This window comes from Stegodyphus dumicola, chromosome 5 (assembly GCF_044657685.1).
Source record: "Stegodyphus dumicola isolate Sdum_Otavi_A_Nest chromosome 5, ASM4465768v1".
In the NCBI taxonomy this organism is placed as follows: Eukaryota; Metazoa; Arthropoda; class Arachnida; order Araneae; family Eresidae; genus Stegodyphus; species Stegodyphus dumicola.
The window spans coordinates 150,042,181-150,062,534 of record NC_140772.1 but is presented as its reverse complement, the minus strand read 5'-3'; the positions used below and the strand labels follow the sequence as shown (position 1 = coordinate 150,062,534).

Below are 20,354 nucleotides of genomic sequence, written 5' to 3'. Positions count from 1 at the left end.
GAGAAACGGAAGAGAATTGCAAGTCTCAAGTTCAAAAGTGAACTGAATAGCAGGATCAATAGAATTCATTGTTGAAAGAACTTTATTTAAATGAGCTTTATTACCTTCAAACAGAGTAAAAGTATCGTCTACGTAGCGGAACCATGCCGGGAAGTTTAAAGTTTCAAACAATTTTGATTCATAATAATGCATGTAGATATCAGCCAAGATGGGACTGAGGGGGCTTCCCATGGCTAATCCCTCAGTTTGCTTGTAATATTTATTTTGGAAAACAAAATGTGTTTGTTTCAAACAGAGTTGAGTGAGAGAAATTAGCTCATCAATTTCGATGCAAGAGAAATGAAATTCGCGAAGTCTGGTTTCTAGACATCTTAATGCACCCTCCACTCGGACATTGGTGAATAATGATTTTACATCAAAAGAAACCATGAGTAAATTACTAGGAGAAATGTTTTTAACTTTTTTTACAAATTCTATTGAATTTTTTATGGTGTAAATGTTATTGTCTAATAGAGTTGAAAATCTAGAAACTAAATATTTAGCTAATGGATATGAGGCAGTACCTAAATTTGATACAATAGGACGGAAAGGAATACCACTTTTATGAATTTTGGGAAGAGCATATAATCTGGCACAATTCGCAACAGATGGGATAAGTGAATGTTTTAAGTTGCCTGAAATGATTTGCGAAGATTTGATTGCAGTTTTTATTTTTGACAAGTCCGAAGGTGAAGGATCTTTAGGGATCGGATTATATGCTTCTTCGTTTAAGAGTTAATGACACCATCGATGTAAGTGTTCCTATCCATGACGATTATCTGGCCACCTTTGTCGGCCTTTAAAATAATAATATCCGGGTTAGAATGAATTTCACGCAATGTAGCTCTTTTTCTCGCAGTTAGATTTGGTTTCAAAGGTTTATTATTGAATTTCACATTATGAGCGATAAGATGCCTAATCATTTCTTTCTGTGAATCTGAAACTTTACTGAACTTGAAAGCTTTTTCGATAGGAGCCAAAATTTTTGGAATCGAGGGTTTACAGGTTTGTGAAAAGTTAAAATTATATTTTAGAATTCTCTCTTGTTCTTCTGAAAGACTAACATTAGAAATATTAACTATTGGCTTGATGTTTACAATGGGAAGATTTTTTGAACTTCTTGAACTGGAAGATTGTAAAAGAAGTTTTTCGAATTTAACTGCAAGGGTGTTTTTATGACGGTTAACTGCATTCTCTGTTCTAGACCAAGACTTTTGTTCAAGGGCAGTGAATTTTTGGATATGATTTAGCGAGTTTCAGATGAAGCTTATAGAGTTCACGTTCAATTTTGGACAATTGTTGACATGTATCCCTTTTTGCATCTAATGGTTCTGTGAGACTAAAGGTGCATCCAAGAGATAATAAGAGGTTTTGTTAACAATAACAACATTTATTTACAAGAAAATATACGAAATTTTCAATCAATTAGATATAATATTAGGCATCTCTGCCTTCAACGTCTTACACCTTTAGTATCCTGCCTGCCACTGACTATTAGGACGAACGCAGCGCCATCTAGTCAGAATGACGCTGGCTGGAAATATGTAATACTCCCCACCTGAACTCACTTGAGTTGACTTACCATTGAATTTCAACTAAATTTACATTCAGGAACCATTTAAAATTACAAGAATAAAAATATAATAGCATATTATATCAAATACAAAGCTTCAAAATTATTCAGTGACTTAACATACAAAAACCAATTACACTTTTAACTTCCAAAGAAAATTGTTCAAATATCAAGCATTAAAATATAAGCACAATTAAACTATAATTAATACACAGATAGAACATTAACAGGTTGCAACTCAATTAAACTAACACAATTAAGGATTAATTTCCAAATTATACACAAGTTGTACTGAGCGTTTTATTTGTCCTTTAGGAGTCTGAATAAGAAGAGAACGAACTTTTCCATCTCTTCCTGGATATAGCTCTAAAATTTTTCCCATCATCCACATATTCCTGGGATAACGCTCATCATTAATCAAAACAATATCATTCACTTTAAATGAAACTATTTTACCTGGTTGTGGAGAAATATAAGCTGATCTTAGATTAAGTAAATATTCCTTTCTCCACCTGTTCCAGAAGTGATTCGAAAGTGTTTGCTGATATTTATATTTCTTTACCAAAGAATTCCTATTAACATTTAAATTTTCATTTTTATGTTTTATTACATGTAAAGACACCAATCTTTTACCAATAAGAAAATGAGATGGGGTGAGTGGAGAGGGTTCTGAGGGTTCGTTGTACAGATACGTGATAGGCCTGGAATTAACCAGAGCTTCAATTTCCGAAAAAACAGTTTCCAATTCCTTCAAAGAAAGAGAGGATCGTCCAACAATTTTCTTTAAGCAGGTTTTAACCGTCCGTATCTGTCTCTCCCAGAAACCTCCCCACCATGGACTTTTTTCAACTATAAAATTCCAAACTATTCCTTTAGAAGCAAACAAATTTTTAACTTGATCATTATCTATCTGATTCCACCATTTTTTCAATTCACTATTTGCTTTTTTAAAAGCTTTGGCGTTATCAGAATATATAGTGGAACATAATCCTCGACGAGAAACAAATCGTCGAAATCCTAACAAAAAAGAATCAGCACTTATGTTAAGAACTACTTCTAAGTGGATAGCTCTTGTCACTGCACAGCTGAATATAAGTAAATAACACTTTGAATTAAAATCACGAACAAAAAATGGTCCGGCAAAATCCACACCGCATACATCAAATGGTGGATGCTCTTGAATTCTATCAGGCGGTAAAGGGGCAACCACCTGCATTCCAGATTTCACTTTGAATCGTCTACAAATCAGACAGTTATTTAACACTTTTTTCACAAATTGACGACCATTAACAATCCAGAATTGTTCTCGTAAATGTGTTAAAGTTGCATCAACACCTAAATGGCACATTTTAGTATGAGAATCACAGATAAGTAGTTCAACAAATTTATCATTAGATGGAAGAAGCCAAGGATGTTTAGCTCGCATATCGTTACATGAAAACTGTAGACGTCCCTTTAAACAAAGTAAGTTATTATCATCAAGTTCAGGATTCAAATTAAATATGCGTGAACTCTTATCGTTAGTTCCTTTAGAAAGAAGTTGGGTAACTTCTGTACTATAATGCTTGAATTGAGTAGCTTTGATCCAAAAACGCAAAGCTTGCTCAAGTTCTGGAACACATATAGGTCCATTTAATTTTGTAGAATTAGGTTTAGAATTGTGCACAAACCTTTTAATCCAAGCAGTAACACGCAGTAATCTACTTAATTTGCTGAAGTCATTAATGTCCAATAACGACGACATAGGTAAGTTTCCATTAGCTGAACTGGTTACCATGGAATTAACCAGTGTAGTCCGTCGCTCTTTCACTACAACGCGTTCGTCACAGATGTCATTAAAATCATGTAGCGATTCTTGAAGAGGCCACGAGTGAAGTGGTTTAGACAACCAAACAGGGCCTGACCACCACAGAGAACTTGTAAGAATCATCCTAGCCGATTCTCCTCTAGTAAGGTCTGCGGGATTGTCGGAGCCACTGCAATGGTTCCAACACTCTGGTAGAGTCAGCAACTGCACTTGAGCTACTCTGTTGGCGACAAATGGTTTCCATTGTTTAGAAGATCCTTTCAGCCAATGAAGGACGATTTGAGAGTCGCTCCAAAAGAAAATTTGTTTCGCAAAATTAGGAAATAGACCTTGTAAATAATTTCCTAAACGTGCAGCGAGGAGAGCTGCCATTAACTCTAATCTTGCAAGAGTCAAAGGTTTTAAAGGAGCAACTTTACTTTTACATTATAAAGCTCACTTTGATTTGGCCACTGTAATTCACGTACCTTAGGAACGCAACAGCCCCATATGCCTTGGGACTAGCGTCACAAAACACATGAAGAGAAAGTTCACTTATTTCTACACTTTCAAAAAACCTTCTTTCAATAGATACTGATTCAAGTTCACAAAGTTCAGAACACCAGGTTCTCCATTTATTTTGTAGGTCACTTGGCAAGTCTTCATCCCACTGTAGACCACGTTCCCACATCTCTTGCAGAAGAATTTTCACAGTGATTACAAAGGGACTGATCAGTCCACATGGATCAAATATTTTTGAAATAACTCTCAAAACGTGACGCTTGGTGATTCTAGCATCAATGGAATCCCTAACATCCTCTTAAATCTAATTTAATTTTATCCTCAATCGGATCCCACTTCAATCCCAAGAAACCTGTTCCTTGACCGAAGTCAGTATTTTCCTCATATCCGTTTTCATTCCAAAGTTTATACAATTCCGGACAATTAGTTTTTAATTTCCTCAAATGAAATCCCGCTGCTTTTAATATCTTTACTGCCGTAGATGTTAAATGATAAGCATCTTGAACGGTATTGGCTCCATAGCAGAGATCATCAACATAAAGAAAAGAATTTAACATGTCATAACATTTTGGATGAAGTTCCTTAAATTTCTTTATGTGAAATTTCAAAACACAAGCCAAGGAAAATGGCGAAGTAGTTAAACCGAATGGGAGACGATTTAAATGGAGAGTTTCGGTTGAATGACCTACCTCTTCGGAAAACCACAAAAATTTAAGGTATTTTCTATCTTCCTCCGCAATCTCTATCATAAGAAAAGCTTTCTCTAAATCTCCGCAAAATGCAACTTGATATTCTCGAAATTTAAGAATTATGTCCAATAAATTTGCATAAAGATTTACTCCTGATTCTAGAGACTCATTAAGAGATTTATTATTTTCATTAGCCTTACTGCTACAGTCATAAACAATTCTAACTCGAGTTGTTTCCTTGTCATCCCTAATTACCGCTCTGTGGGGCATATAATACCCTGAATTTTTATCTTCATTAACACATTTTCCCACAATCTGACATTCTAACTGATCCGATATAATTTGTTTATACTGGTCATAAATTTCTTGATTTTTATTTAGTTTTTGCTTTAACGAATCAAAACGCTTTTTCGCAACGTCATAATTAGAATTCAACCCAACTGCAGGTCCCAAGTTTTCCTTCCACATCAATCTACAAACGTACCTTTCCCCATTAAATTCCAAAGAATTTTCAAATTTTTCAATCAATTGATTATCCCATTCAGAAAAGTTTTGTTTGACTGAAATTCTTCTATTTCCCAAAATTTTTTCAAATCGCACAAAATGGAAGAAGAGTCCATGACTAAACATACATTTTCATAATTATTAGTCAATTTATTACTTCCTTTCACTCCCGCAAGTAACCAACCGAAACAAGAATTTATCACAGTAATGTTTTCATTTAACTTTACTCTCTCGTCATAAACAATATCCCAAAATGAATCGCATCTGATAAGTATTTCCGTCTGGCAGTCGCCAGAAAATGAATCAGCCAAAGGTAAAACCTTTTTCCTTCAACGCACTGCGAATAGATACATCAGGAATTTTCAAGGACAAATTAGATATATAATCCGTTATGACAGCTTCTAACTCGTACGATTTCGAACTTTGATCCCTATTGCGCAACGTCAATGAAACGATACCGTATTCCTATCTCACGTGCTATTTTGTCTCCGAAAGCAAAAATAGCTATTCTTTCGTAGCGTATTGGCTTTAATTTTAATTCTTTAACTAATCGAGATGAAATAAAACTTCGATGACTACCATTGTCTAAAATAACATTAGTTAAGACTGAATTTTTATCCGAACAGGCTAAAACTGTACATGTTTGCAAAAAGGGCTTATTTTTGGTACAAATATTACTATGAGACACAGAAATATTCTCGGCACTTTTATTAGATTTAGATTGTGAGTAATTCAAAACAGTTTCGCTTTCCACTTGCTTCTCACAACCTTTCAAAGTAACATTAACGGGTTTATTTTTTCTACACACTGACTCATGATGAAAATTGCTTAAACAATTTTTACACGATATTTTTGCCCTGCATACACGAGACACGTGATATTTCTGGAAACAACACCAGCATCTAGCTTCAGTCCTAAGCTTATTTATTTTTTGTTCTACATCCAATTTTTTACAACTTACGGAATCGTGATGACCGTCACAGAATAAACAAACATTTTTTATTTGTGTATTTAATGCTGAAGCGGTTGATATATTTTTAGGTTTTGAATAGTTTTTCTGATAAGTTTGACCACTTTGATAATTTTGGGAAAAGGATCGTTTTGTTTCGTAACTTTTTAGGGGGCTCATCACAGTTTCGGCAATTTCCCTAGATTCGACTTCATTCCTCAAAAACGTAATAATTTCCGAAACCTCACAATTCACTTCCCTGTTTCGTTTTCGGTGAAAATCTAACACCAAATCTTGTGGTAGCAACTTCAATAATAATGGATTCAATAAATGCCCATATGAACCCTCCGTTACATTTAATGAACGCAAATTTCTTATATTAACTTCTATTTCATCGTATAATTTACGCAAACCCTTAACATTAGACGAACATCTCACGGGTTCTAAGCTTAATAATTTAGTCATGTAAGAATTTATAATAGAATCAGTTCTACCATATCTTTGTTTTAAAAGCTCAAGACATGATTCATAGTTTTTCTCATTTAATTCAAAACCCGCAACAACGTTATATGCAGGACCAGAAAGAAGAGATTTTAAATATTGGAATATTTCAATTTTCGTAAGTGAATTGTTTGAACCGATTGCGCTATCAAAACAGTTTAAGAATTCCATAAATTTGCCAGAATCACCATAGAATCGCGAAATTTCTAACTTTGGTAATTTTAAAGCCGTAACAGTGTTTTCCGAAACACTAGATGTGTTAAGAACTGAAGAAGTCCGCTGAACATTTTCTGCTGCTAATTCTTTAATTTTGCTTTTTAGTTTAATCTTAGCTAACAATATTTTGTCATCGTATTCTTCCGAAGCTTTTAATTCACCTTTAAATTTTTCCGGATCGTCTATGAGTGCTTCCACCTCTAAATCATGGCTTTTCAACATCTGCTCTTTCGTTTCTAATAGTTCCAGTAGTTCTGATAATGAACTTACGTCTTCGACGGCTTCATCAAGCTTCTGCACTCTTTTAACTAGTTTAGTATCACTAGCGCGAACGTTACTTCTTTTTTCAATTATTTTCGAAAGCTTATCCATATTAACTCCGAATTTGTGAGTTCAAAAGGTCTTACCTCCACAGTCCAGTATGCAATGTTACGTATCCAAAAGCGTACGTAAAGTATCCAAACTTCTCAGAAATATAATCCAGTAATGATGACTAATTACTTCCGGTATTCCACATTCGCGGACAAGATGCACCAATTTTCCATCTAATGGTTCTGTGAGACTAAAGGTGCATCCAAGAGATAATAAGAGGTTTTGTTAACAATAACAACATTTATTTACAAGAAAATATACGAAATTTTCAATCAATTAGATATAATATTAGGCATCTCTGCCTTCAATGTCTTACACCTTTAGTATCCTGCCTGCCACTGACTATTAGGACGAACGCAGCGCCCTCTAGTCAGAATGACGCTGGAAATACGTAATATCCCTTATGATGGACCGAAGTAAGGCAAGCTTGCAATTTAACAGAATTATTGAAACGCGACTCGAAGGTTTTTGATTAGATTTGATTTGAATAAAATTGGGGATCAATTTTTTACATTTACATTTAAGTAAAAAGTTTCAGGCGTAATTTAGTGAAACGATTAACGGATGAAGGAATGATAAATGTCTTCGGACATGTCAAAAATAAAAACTGTGATCAAATCTTCGCAAATCATTTCAGGCAACTTAAAACATTCACTTATCCCATCTGTTGCGAATTGTGCCAGATTATATGCTCTTCCCAAAATTCATAAAAGTGGTATTCCTTTCCGTCCTACTGTATCAAATTTAGGTACTGCCTCATATCCATTAGCTAAATATTTAGTTTCTAGATTTTCAACTCTATTAGACAATAACATTTACACCATAAAAAATTCAATAGAATTTGTAAAAAAAGTTAAAAACATTTCTCCTAGTAATTTACTCATGGTTTCTTTTGATGTAAAATCATTATTCACCAATGTCCGAGTGGAGGGTGCATTAAGATGTCTAGAAACCAGACTTCGCGAATTTCATTTCTCTTGCATCGAAATTGATGAGCTAATTTCTCTCACTCAACTCTGTTTGAAACAAACACATTTTGTTTTCCAAAATAAATATTACAAGCAAACTGAGGGATTAGCCATGGGAAGCCCCCTCAGTCCCATCTTGGCTGATATCTACATGCATTATTATGAATCAAAATTGTTTGAAACTTTAAACTTCCCGGCATGGTTCCGCTACGTAGACGATACTTTTACTCTGTTTGAAGGTAATAAAGCTGATTTAAATAAAGTTCTTTCAACAATGAATTCCTTGCCAGTGTGGTTTAATTTACATTTGCCAAACTAAAAGAGCCTTAAAATTTCGTGTCAAGAAACATGAGGCATATGTTAGAAAAAAGAAAACACAGAAGTCTTCTGTTGCTCAACATTGTTGGTCCGAAAACCACACTTTCAGTTTTTCTGCTGCCAAAATTATTCAAAAAACATCTTCCATTGGAGAACTGGATTTTCTAGAGGCATTTTACATTCATAAAAATCTTTCTGTTCTAGTTAACGATTCTAATTCCAATCTAAATTTGCCTTCGGCCTTTAAAGAAATTATGTTTTAGTTCTGGTTTCACCAACAGATGGCGCCACTTGCTTATTCTTGTCCAGGCTTTCTTATCTTATCTAATCATTATTTCCTATCTTGTTCATTTGCGGTTTTGCAGCTGAAGATGGTGGTTCGGTAAAACCATCGAAACTAGTCCTGTGAAAATTTTGTAAATATAACGCTGATTTTTGTTGTTTGACTTCTGAATTAGTATTTATTCGGCGTGTTATTGTGTCTTAATTAAGTGAATAATTGTTGAGCAGGCAGAAGATAGATCTTATCAAGGGGAAGTTGCCTGCAACCTAACTCCTAAATTACTCAATTCGTGTTTCGTCATCCATATAGCCATGGGTATACTAGTAATATTCAAAACCAACAGTAAAATCGAATGTAGTGAATTACTTAAAAAAAGAAATTTAAACTAAAGGAATTTTGAGAAATTTGGAAAGCAAATTGACTAAGGATCAAAATATTAATTAAACGTAAACAGCCAATGTAAAAAGAGTAAACAAAGTTTTTTAGAAAACCAAAGTAATTTAGAAACCTTTGCCTATTTGAAAACTTCCCCGACATGAATTATGCTTGTAAATCAAAAATAAACTATATAGAATCTATCAAAATACAAAAATAATATATATGATAGAAAATACATAAATCAGCTTTATAATTTAATTTAGTACAGTCAAAAGTCGTTAATGCGGACTCATCGGGACTTCGGCGATTCCGCATTATAGATCATCTGTTTAAATCTGGTAAGATGGAATGCAGAAATTATAAAATTAAAAATATGAAACCGTAATTTATGAAATAAAAAACAATTATGATCTAAAGGGTATCAAAATTTACAAAAAAAAAAAAAAAAAAAAAAAAAAAAAAAAAAAAAAAAAGCTTAATATTTATTTGTTTACTTTATTAAACATTTCTTTCAATGTAAGTTGTTTAAGTTGCTTAGTTTCATGCGATAATACTTTCTCTTTAATTCTATTAAAGAGACATAATTTCTTGTTTAGTTACAAAGTTCCGCTGTTTAAGTCCTATAATTGCTGCATCGAGAATACCGACTAATTTGTGAATCGAAATTTTTTCGTTTTCAATAACCTCTGTGTCACTTTCTTCATTATCGGAAGCTAATTATAATGGCGAGGAATTTGATTTAAATCATATCAAAGATGGAGTACATCAAGATGAAATACTACATTTAGTAAGGAATTACAAGCCAAATAAAATAAAAACATCTGCCCTGAAGATATGGATACTGCTGACAGATCAACTTCCAATTCTATGCGCGCCGCTGCGTCCCCCCACTTTTTGTTTAATGGACTTCGAAACATACTTTCGCTTTGTAGATTCTTTATATATTAGTAAATATACATCGGGAATTCTATTTGACATAATCGAAAGTTCAAGCTTACTTTTATAAAATTGCTCTAACAGTCTGCAAAAAACAATAAGCCGGATTCAATTCGAAGATTAAAGAACAAAGCAATCTGCAACATTAACTGAAATAGATAATTTTAGCTTAGCTTATACCGTCCGTTATACATTAAACACGCACACATTTTCGCAGCCGTAAAGGTCTTACGTGCATGCGTCAACACGACGCATGTGCAGAAAGTTTGTAGCTTTGAGGTCCGGATTATAGATCATTCCGGATTATGGGTGTCCGAATTAACGACTTTTTACTGTAATAGCTTTTTAATTTAGTTATTTCCTCTTTATTCTAAAAATAATAATAACATTTCTGGACTGCACCATTTCTAGATTAACCTATGCCACAAAGCTTGCATAAAGCTGATGACGCAGTTATTTCGGAACCTAAACTCTGAGAACTGAAACCTTTCTAACGTAAATCAAAATCTTCCTTTTTACTGAGCTGCCATATTGGAATTGGATAAATGCTTACTTCGCCTGCATCTCTATTGCTGTGCTCTGTTCCTATCGCAATACTACTAGTATTAAAAATGTAAATGTTCTGTAAATAGGCACATTTAGAGTTCCAAGTGAGTTGTAACCTCAAATATGAATTTAAATAAAAAGGGAATTTAACCTGCCTTGACTGCCAAAGTTCCTATTCATTATGGATTAGCATTCTATGTGATCAAAATGCTTAGGCTTCAATATGGATCTACGTTCTATGCCAAACAACATTGCTACAACTTTTTCTTTTTTTTACTTCCTTGTATGAAGTAAAAAGGAAGTACTGTAATCGCGAAAAGTTTCAGGCAGCATATTTCAACGAAAATATCCATTTTGACCGCTATCAAATGCAATTTAACGATGCTTTTGCGTGATATCTGTACATAAGGACAGAATAAAAGACTCGTTTCCTCCAAAAAAATTATAAAACTGCTTTAAAATTAATTCTGAAGAGAATTTTTTGTGGCGTCTGTATGAACGTATGTACGTATCTCGCATAACTCAAAAACGAGAAGCCTCAGAACATTGAAATTTTGTATATAGGACTGCTATAACATGTAGATGTGCACCTCGTATTTTGGTTGCAATCGGCCGCACCAAACATATATAAATATATTTATATATATATCCTCTCTGTTACCCGACTCAGTGATCTCAGTTTCTTTACTCTTATATGTTTGCGAATTTTCTTTGCTTCAAAAATGATTGAATTATGTTGTTTTTATCTTCCGGTTAAGGTTTTTATGCCTTTAGTAAATCGGTATGGAATATTTTTAGAATTATCAACAATTTTAAAGTTGTTTAAGTGCCACTAAGCCTTTTTTTTTTTTGATGTCGGCCACTGATTGTTTACACTGAACCACTGAAATAACAGACTAATGGATTTGTTGCCAATCTAGAGAAACTTAGCTTCGCAACAACAAAGATAACGCCTTCATTTATTATTGCCAATTAAATCATGCTTAATCCTTTCTGGAATTTTTTCGAGGAAATAAGTGTTTAAGATTTACTTCGTAATTTTTAATATAGATATTTTGAGTTTTTATTTATTTTTGCCTTCTTGCGAAGTGAGAACTGAATTAATTGAATGAGAAATACTCAATCATCTGTGAAAACTGTTTCTTTTTTGTTTTGTTTGCTTAATTTCTTTTATACATTATTCTAGCTTTATTATAGTATTTGAATAGAACATGTGGCAATGATTAGATAATTCTATTCATTAAATGATATAAATTTTGTGCATTATGGGTTATAATATGAACGAAATATAATACTGTTAAGTGAATCTAGCGCCAGAGTGTCACTATGATTAACAAATACTAGAGTGAATTTTAAAGAATGCATTTATTCTATTGTGGTTTATGCGCTGTCAGCGAAGTAGATTAAATTCAATCCAATAAGTTTAAATGAAATGCAAGAAAAAATGCATATAATTTAATATTCCGTACAAGGAAGTCATGTGGTGTACACATCATATTTTTTTTTTATTACATATACATACACTTACTTATATGAACTCCAAGATATATGGTTTCTTATTTTCCATCCTACCTTCTCTGCCCCACCTACTATGCAGATTATTTCACCAAAAAATTGTTTCACCTTATTCAGAAAATGAACAAGTTACTCATATAATAGAAAGAATTATCAATACTGCCCTGCAGTTTCATTTTAAAGTAAATAATAATGATGTCAGCAAGCTATTAAATAACGGAATTGATAATTGCTGCACTTATAGTGATACATGAGCACACCGCTACTACCCAGTTCCAACAGCTAATAAAGCATCCAATTCACCTCCAGCAGAAAAGTATGACATTTGCAAACTGGGCAGAAGGTCTCACTCAACTGGAAAAGGGTTACACAGTTTGGAGAACATATATTCTAAGGAGGAATATGTTCAGGCTAAATGGGGGGGGGGGAAAAAAAAGCTAGCTAATCCATGTTATAGATAAAAGGTCATCAGATGAATTAAATTCAGAAAGCCATTGGCACCAAAATAACTCTATTTCATGTAGCAGATTTACTTTAATACTACAGTACAAAGTCTTTAATGTGGACGTCCATAATCTGGACCTAAAAGCTACACACTTTCTGCACATGAGTAGCATTTACGCATGCGCATTCAATGTATAATGGACGGTATAAGCTAGGCTAAAATTATTTAATTATCTATTTCAGTTAATGTTGAAGATTGTGTTGTTCCTTAATCTTCTAATTGGATCTGGCTTATTATTTTTTGCAGACTGTTAGAGCAATTTTATAAAAAGTAAGCTTGAACTTTCGATTCTGTCAAAAAGAGTTTCCGATTCTGGATCTGCCAAAGGATCTACAAAGCGAAAGCATGTTTCGATGTCCATGAAACAAAAAGTGGAATCGCTGCAAAAAAAAAAAAAAAAAGGATAAAGGCATGAAGAAAGTGACAGAGAGATTAGTGAAAACGAAAAAATTTCGATTGACAAGTTAGTCGGTATTCTCGGCACAGCAATTACAGGACTTGAACAGCGGAACTTTGTAATTGAACAAGAAATTACGTCTGTTTATAGAATTAAAGAGAAAGTATTAGGACATAAAACAAAGCAACTTAAATAACTTACACTGAAAGAAATGTTTAATAAAGTAAACAAATAAATATTAAGCTCTTTTTTTTTTTTTTTTTTTGTGTGTGTAAATTTTGATATTCTTTAGATCATAATTGCTCTTTATTTCATAAATTATGGTTTCATATTTTTAATTTTACAATTTCTGCATGCCATCTTAGCAGATTTAAATTGATTATCTATAATCTGGAAAAACCCCTAATCTAGAATCGCCGAAGTCCCGACGAGCCCGGATTAAGACTTTGTACTGTACTTCACATTGATATGGATGAAAACTTACAATTCTTCTAAAAAAAGTATTTTTTTAGCTCCTGGTCCTATTTAAATAAAATTCATATGTTTTTAAATGCTCATCTTATGCAAATTGTCTTACGCTTTTTATTGGTCCTACCTATTACATAAATTCAGGGTATTACTATATACACTTTTTTTAGAAGTCTAAATCTAAAAGGATAAAGTTAATTTCTTGACAAAGAAATATTAGTATCCCTTATTAATTAAACATTTTGGAATGAACATTAGTGGCTAAAGGATTAAACTGACATCATTATCATCAACAACCACTGTTACATAAACATATGCATTGCAACACTTTGTATAAATGACTTATGAAACTATTGATTCAGAAATGATGCAAAGTTTAATTATCAAGCAGCGGTTTTTTTTTAAAGAAGAAATGAACAAATTAGCCATCTACGCAGCATGAGTGGGTATATCACTCAAAGTAATCAAAAAGACCTATATCGTAAGCATTACAGACGCTTATAAGCAGTCAGAAGAAATTTAGTCTAAGCATTTATCTAATTCCAATATGGCAGCTCACTTAAGAGGAAGGTTTTCATTTACATTAGAAAGATTTCAGTTCTCAGAGTTTAGGTTCCGAAATAACTGCGTTATCAGCTTTATGCAAGGTTTGTAGCATAGGTTAATCTAGAAATGGTACGGTCCAGAAATGTTATTATTTTTTTAGAATAAAGAGGCAGTTGGTCGCAAGAGCCTTAAACATGACATGACCATCTTTAAGTGCCATGCAGATACCCCCTTATACACAGAAGCCTGTGGATCTTCAAAACGACAACTCTCAGCAGATAGTCTATGAGGGTTGCTTTGCTTTGCAGTAGGCTGCCATATCCGAATGTCAAGAAAGTGCTTGGATATACAGCTGCATATAAATATCGAACAGACACTGACATTCTTGCTAAATTAACAAAAAAACTCCTCCTTTATTAAATTTTAAAACTAACACATATGAAAATATGTACCAGCTTAACTGTTTAATTTTCTCCCCAAATTCAATCAAAAATAGGTCACAGTTTTCAATTTCCTTTTGAAGTAGAAAGATGCTGTTAAAATTGACATTTGTATTATTTTTAAGCATTTAAAATAACTTTTTTACTATAATAAATATTTTTCCCAGAATCTGTCTTTTGTTCTTACATGAGCATTTAACAGGGAAGTTACATTTATGGCTATATACATAAAATATAATTACTTCACAATTACGTTTGATTACAATTACATTTACTTAGCCTTTTCATTCAAAGATCTGATTTAGTGCAATATATCTTAAAACCAGGCAGATGGCACAGTCCAGACAAAAATCCCTTTTTAAATTCTTCTATTGTTGTCACATTTTTCAGTGGACACATAGAACCATCCTGTGGGTCTTAGTGCCCCCTCCATAAGTAAAATCACCTCTAGAAATGCCTTTCTGCTAGTTTTAGTAGAGCTAGTAAATATCCACGAAGACCCCTTCTTTACTTTTTACTGTTGCATGCCTTTCAATCAAATGATAATAATCCAAACAAAATTGTAAATTCATATCTTTATGGCCTTTCAAAACTCTTCGATTCGTTTCAAAGATTTCAGATTCTGATTTCAAATCAGTCTGAATTGCGAGAAATTTGCTGCACACTTTGTGAACCAGTTGTTACTTTATGGTTAAAAAAAAAAATTAACTACTTGCAGGATTGCCACTCAAACACAGCATCTAGACTTAAATTCAAAGAATAAAATTCCCTGACTTTTCCAAGTTTTCCAGGTGTGTTTTAAGAAAATTCCAGTCCAGATGCATAGTACACTTTGGCTGTGCACAGGGTAAATCAATTATGGTACTTGAAAACACAAAAATTTGCTATTTATATATGATTTTGATAAAAAAATATCCTACATTGAAAATCTCCAAAGCATTACTATTATAACTACAATATGGGTGCCCCTTGGTGATAATCAGTGGTACACGGACACAGAGTTTGTGCAATTCTTTGACTTGTTATTTCGGCTTTGTGTAGCAGCGAAATCGCCGCTTCTGCATAAAATTTATTGCAAAAGGAATCATTTCTTCAATGAAAAAAAGAGAAACTAGATTGCTCACAAAGAAAAGAAAAACTAGTTTGCTAGATGATGAGATCTTGCTGGGTTCAATATATGTAGATCCGACACATCGAATTTTCTTGGATGACGAACAAATTAAAAAGGCAAAGAAAGTTATCTATGAACTTTCATTAAGAATGAAATTATTCTCAGAACAATTGGAGAGTTTGAATCAGGACAGCCAAACTGCAGACATTGCAACTGAGTCTCTATCATCCTCTGCCAGAGATGAATTAGATTTTGAGAAATATTTTTGGATAATATTGAAAAGGCTAAGGCAAAGCAAATGAAAATAAAGAACCAACAGCTTTAAGATATGAAAATGAAAAAATACAAACAAGATTTCTACATGGCCTTTGAAGAAATAGAGAAATATGATTGCTTTTGCAAGTCACCTTATAAAAATCTATCCTGAAAAGTTAAAAGAAGTAACCCTAACAGTAACAGCTCTTCCTCTTACTCAAGTCAGTGTGGAAAGACTCTTATCAAATCAGATCTATGATCCTCTAACAAAGAAGATCTAGCGGAAGCTATACTGTTTCTTAAATTGCTAATGCCAGTTTTTCCATTCCAAAATAAATCTAATTGATATAAATAATTTGCTTTGCCATCAATTTCTTCCCTGTAGCATTCTTCTTTTATATTAAAAAAATAAGCTGTAACCCATGTGAATATGTTTACATATATATGATGGAGTCGGAGTCAAAGTCTTCAGAATTCCAAGAGTTGGAGTCAGTCATTTTCCCTATCGACTTCACAGCCCTGCTATTATGTTCTTTTTTTCTTTAAATTTCATTAATTTTTGAATTGAGGTGAATTGAATTTTGAATTGGAAGAGTTTTGGTTTTGACATTTATTAAATTCTTTTTTACATTTATAGGATTATTTGAAATTTATTACTTAAGAATTTCAAATTTTTGGCCTATGTAAAAAAAAAAAAATTGTTCTAAATTTCTTACTTTATGTCTTTAGAAATATCAAATTTATATGCTAAAATATTATTTTAAAATAAACATTACACAATATTTAACCCCATTAATATGTCTTCCTGAAAATCATATCTAGGTTCTTACAGCCAAATATTTTTTAAAAACATTTAACGGTAATCTATTACTCATTCTTTAATTCTTCTATTTAAAGAAAGTGCATTTAATGGATTTCTCCTCCAAATAAAGTATTTGGATTTTTTTTTACTTTCTTTTAGAATACTTTCAGCAAATATAGCTCATATCCTTGAAGCTGTTTTACTTGATTTACCATTACTAAATTCTGCTTCAAAGCTTGCAGTTCCTTGCTTTTCTACAAAATTTTACATTTTATCACTGTTTGCTGCTTCCACAGAAGCTATATGACTGGCTTTATTTTTATTCACTACAAACTGATTAATGAATATTTTATAATTTCAGTACAACAAAATAAATTGAACATCTTTAAGAATTGAAGACTAAAATGCAGAATCACCCACTTATTTGGCGCATTGTGTTTGACGCTTTTTACGAGATTGATAAATGCATCAAGTGGTATCCAAGTCAATTTTAATTGTTTTAAATTAAGAATTTCTTTTGAGCGTGAAATTCAGAGCATTTTCCCGCATGCTCAGTATGTATTTTAAAATTTAGAATTTTTGCTTGGTGTAGACGATAATAGATGGTAGAGGTGCAGTTATTTTAAACAATAATTCGAGAACATTTCGAGAATTCGTTACTTTTTGTTCTTAGGCTGAAAGGAGTGGATTACCCCTTTTCAGGCAAGTGAAATTATTTTTATTTTCCAGTGTTTTGTAATGATTTTTAGTTTTTAAAATTATGTTTTTGTAAGGACTGGATTTTCATATTTAAAAATTTTTTGGAAGTGAAAGTATTAATTTTTGAGGGTTTTGTAAAGATTTTATGTTCTTTAAACTTACTATGTTTTTGAACGATTTAAGTTTTTAAAGTTATTAGGTTTTTTTTTTTTTTGAAAGGATTTCCAGCTTTGAAAATTTCCCACTTATTTGTTTGGTGCTTTTTACAAGAGTAAGAAGAATTGGATTTTTGTCATTTTTCTTTGATTTTTTTAAGTGAAAATAGGTTGATATGTACATGGATAATGTCAATAGAGTGCACAATGTCATTTTTGTGCAATTCTGGGATGTTTTTTTAAGTGAAAATAGGTCGATGTGTACATGGATATCGAGTTTGTGCAATTCTTAAAAACGCGTCAAGCCGTGGGTTATTCTGCACTTTCCAGAATTTTTTTAGGTTGATCTTTACATTATGGTAACTTGGCGTTTTTTTGGCAACCAACTCTCCTACAGCAACCCTCTATTTTTTTTTTCCCGCCGCCATTTTGTCTTCACGAAGTAAAGACATGTTTCTTTTCTTTTTATCTACTGAACACTTCTTCCAACAATCTACTAGCCGAATTACACTTATGCTAGAAATTTTATCTAACAAAACTGCTTAATCATGACAAATATTCACTGCAAAATTGGGAAAAAGTGCACAATACCATACTCCTTACGCGTTTTTCAAAATAACACATACACATAAACCATGTACACGCCGACTTATTTTTACTTAAAAAAACATCCCAGAATTGCACAAAAATGGCATTGCACACACTCTTCACTATATCCATGTACACTGCTTTTTTCTCATAAATTAGAAAAATTTCACGAAAATACATGACAATTTTCTCAATCTTTAAACCCGGTAAAAAGAACATATATGAAATTACCTGATCGCGAAAAAGTATTTACCCTTTCCAAATATGAACATTTCCACATATAAAATAAATAAAATATCCAAAAACTTTTACCTCTAAATCATCTATTACATTATACATGTCACCAACGAATTCATACCGCAAGCATTACAAATACTTAGTATCAAATATTTAAATTATTTCCATGCACGTTTACTTCAACTGAAACGTATACCAAATTCCTACAAACATAAAATTCACAAAATAACTATCATTTAATTAAAATATAATTAAATTCAAAAACACTACTTAAAATATAAATGAGCACATACATTAAATTAATAAAAATTACCTTACAATCCTAATTACTTTAAACTAAATCATTGCTAATAACAATTTTCCCAATAATACCAAATTCCTTTACTTCCACCTTACATTTAGAATAATGCATAAAAATAATATCCTCAAATAATTAAAAATACTAACTTACCTCATCTTCTTCAGAATCTTGATTACGTGTCCGATAAACTTTTCTTTAGTTACGGCCATGGGATCTAAAAATTCACGAACACTGTTTCACACAACACAGAATAAACTAAATACAAAATTTCCAGATTTTTTCCCGATTTCCCCCCTTTTCCGATTAAAGAACCGTAATTCGTCCATTAATATCACATGACATATCCCATGATCTCTCATTTCCCTCACACAAAATAATGCGTAATCGGAACTGAGTACTGCTCACATTATTACCAAAGTCCCAGGTAGTAACCTTTATCGCCTCCAAAATGTCGCCAAACTACCAGTTACCATATTGTAAAGATCAACCTTTTTTTATAGGTGAATGTTATTTTAATTCTTCAGTGTTTTGTAACGATTTTAAGTTTTTGAAGCTTACTACCTTTTCTTAACCATGTTTGTTTTTTAAAATTATTACGCTGTTTTTAAAAAATTTTCAGTTTTCAAAATTTTGCTTCAAATTTTATTTTGTATTTAACTGTTCGGTATTGTAAATGTCGCACCTTGCGTAGTGTTTTCTGGAGGGGTTGCAAATCCAGGAGACAAGACACGAGAACGTGCCAAGTTGGCGTTTTTGAAAAACGCGGCACGCAGTGGTCGAATTTAAATGTGTATAGTCCTTGGCAGAAATGAAAGCACATATAACTGAGCACTGTATTGGATGATAGGGAGGAAATGCATAAAAACAATCCTTGAAGATCTGCATGTTATTTGATAAAGCATAAAACAAGAAGACAATATGAATCGCAGCATTTATGAACATGTGCATAGCGACAATTGATTATTAAATGATGGGAAAATGCGATAGATTTAGAATAAAATGAAGAAAACATTCAATTGATATTGTAGTATGAAGAACTAAAATTATAAATGTTTATAATCTTAACAAATTTCGGGTTTTCATCCGCAAAGAACCCGTTGGTTCCATAATTTGATAAAGTACAGAAAATAAAACATGAAATAGTAGATTGTTACATATTTAAATACAGTCTTATGTTTATATAACTGTCTAATTAATTTATGGCATAAAATAAATAACATACATTTCTTCTTCAGAATCTTCTTTCCCATCACACCACTTAAAAAAGGATCGTAAAAGGATATTTAATCGCCTATCGTCTCCCATTCCTTCTCCATCCATAAGTAGTTTACGACGGAATACTTCATCTAAAACAGAATATCATAACGGAAATTATATCTGTATGTGCAAAATTAAGCAGCTGATGGTAATAAAGCAACATATAAGGAAAACACACCATCACTAATTTGAATAGACCCTTGAGAAGACGCGTTTGACATATTTACACTGTAAAAAATGCACAAGTTTATATGATCCTAGAAATAAAATAAAATAAAGTCTACAAATCTTAAATACAATTACGAAATCGTGTGAACCGGCAAACAATCACTGTTGCCAAAAGCTCTTTCCATAAAAAGTAGAAGCCTCCCCTGATTAGCCGCGATATGTGTTGAATTTTATAGAATACTTTTCTATAATTCGAAAGATATTATTCCTTTTATTATTTTTAGTTTAGAAATAAATTTATTTTTGCCACATTATGACGAATTTTCATTA

General features: G+C 32.4%; 1 protein-coding gene across 2 annotated transcripts in view; it reads right to left on the bottom strand.

The window, feature by feature from the left end:
- The window catches only part of thoc7 (THO complex subunit 7), a 53,757-nt gene extending 33,565 nt beyond the window's left edge, over positions 1 to 20,192 (bottom strand). The window contains exons 1-3 of one of the 2 annotated variants that reach the window (XM_085817197.1): positions 20,035 to 20,192; positions 19,822 to 19,945; positions 18,750 to 18,813 (exon numbers count right to left, since the gene is read on the bottom strand). In XM_085817197.1, coding sequence (XP_085673323.1) covers positions 18,750 to 18,813; positions 19,822 to 19,849 — 92 coding nt within the window. In that variant the 5' untranslated portion in view covers positions 19,850 to 19,945; positions 20,035 to 20,192. The remainder of the gene's footprint in view (positions 1 to 18,749; positions 18,814 to 19,821; positions 19,946 to 20,034) is intronic. The other variant, XM_085817196.1, reaches the window with a different exon arrangement.
- Between the last annotated feature and the right edge of the window lie 162 nt (positions 20,193 to 20,354).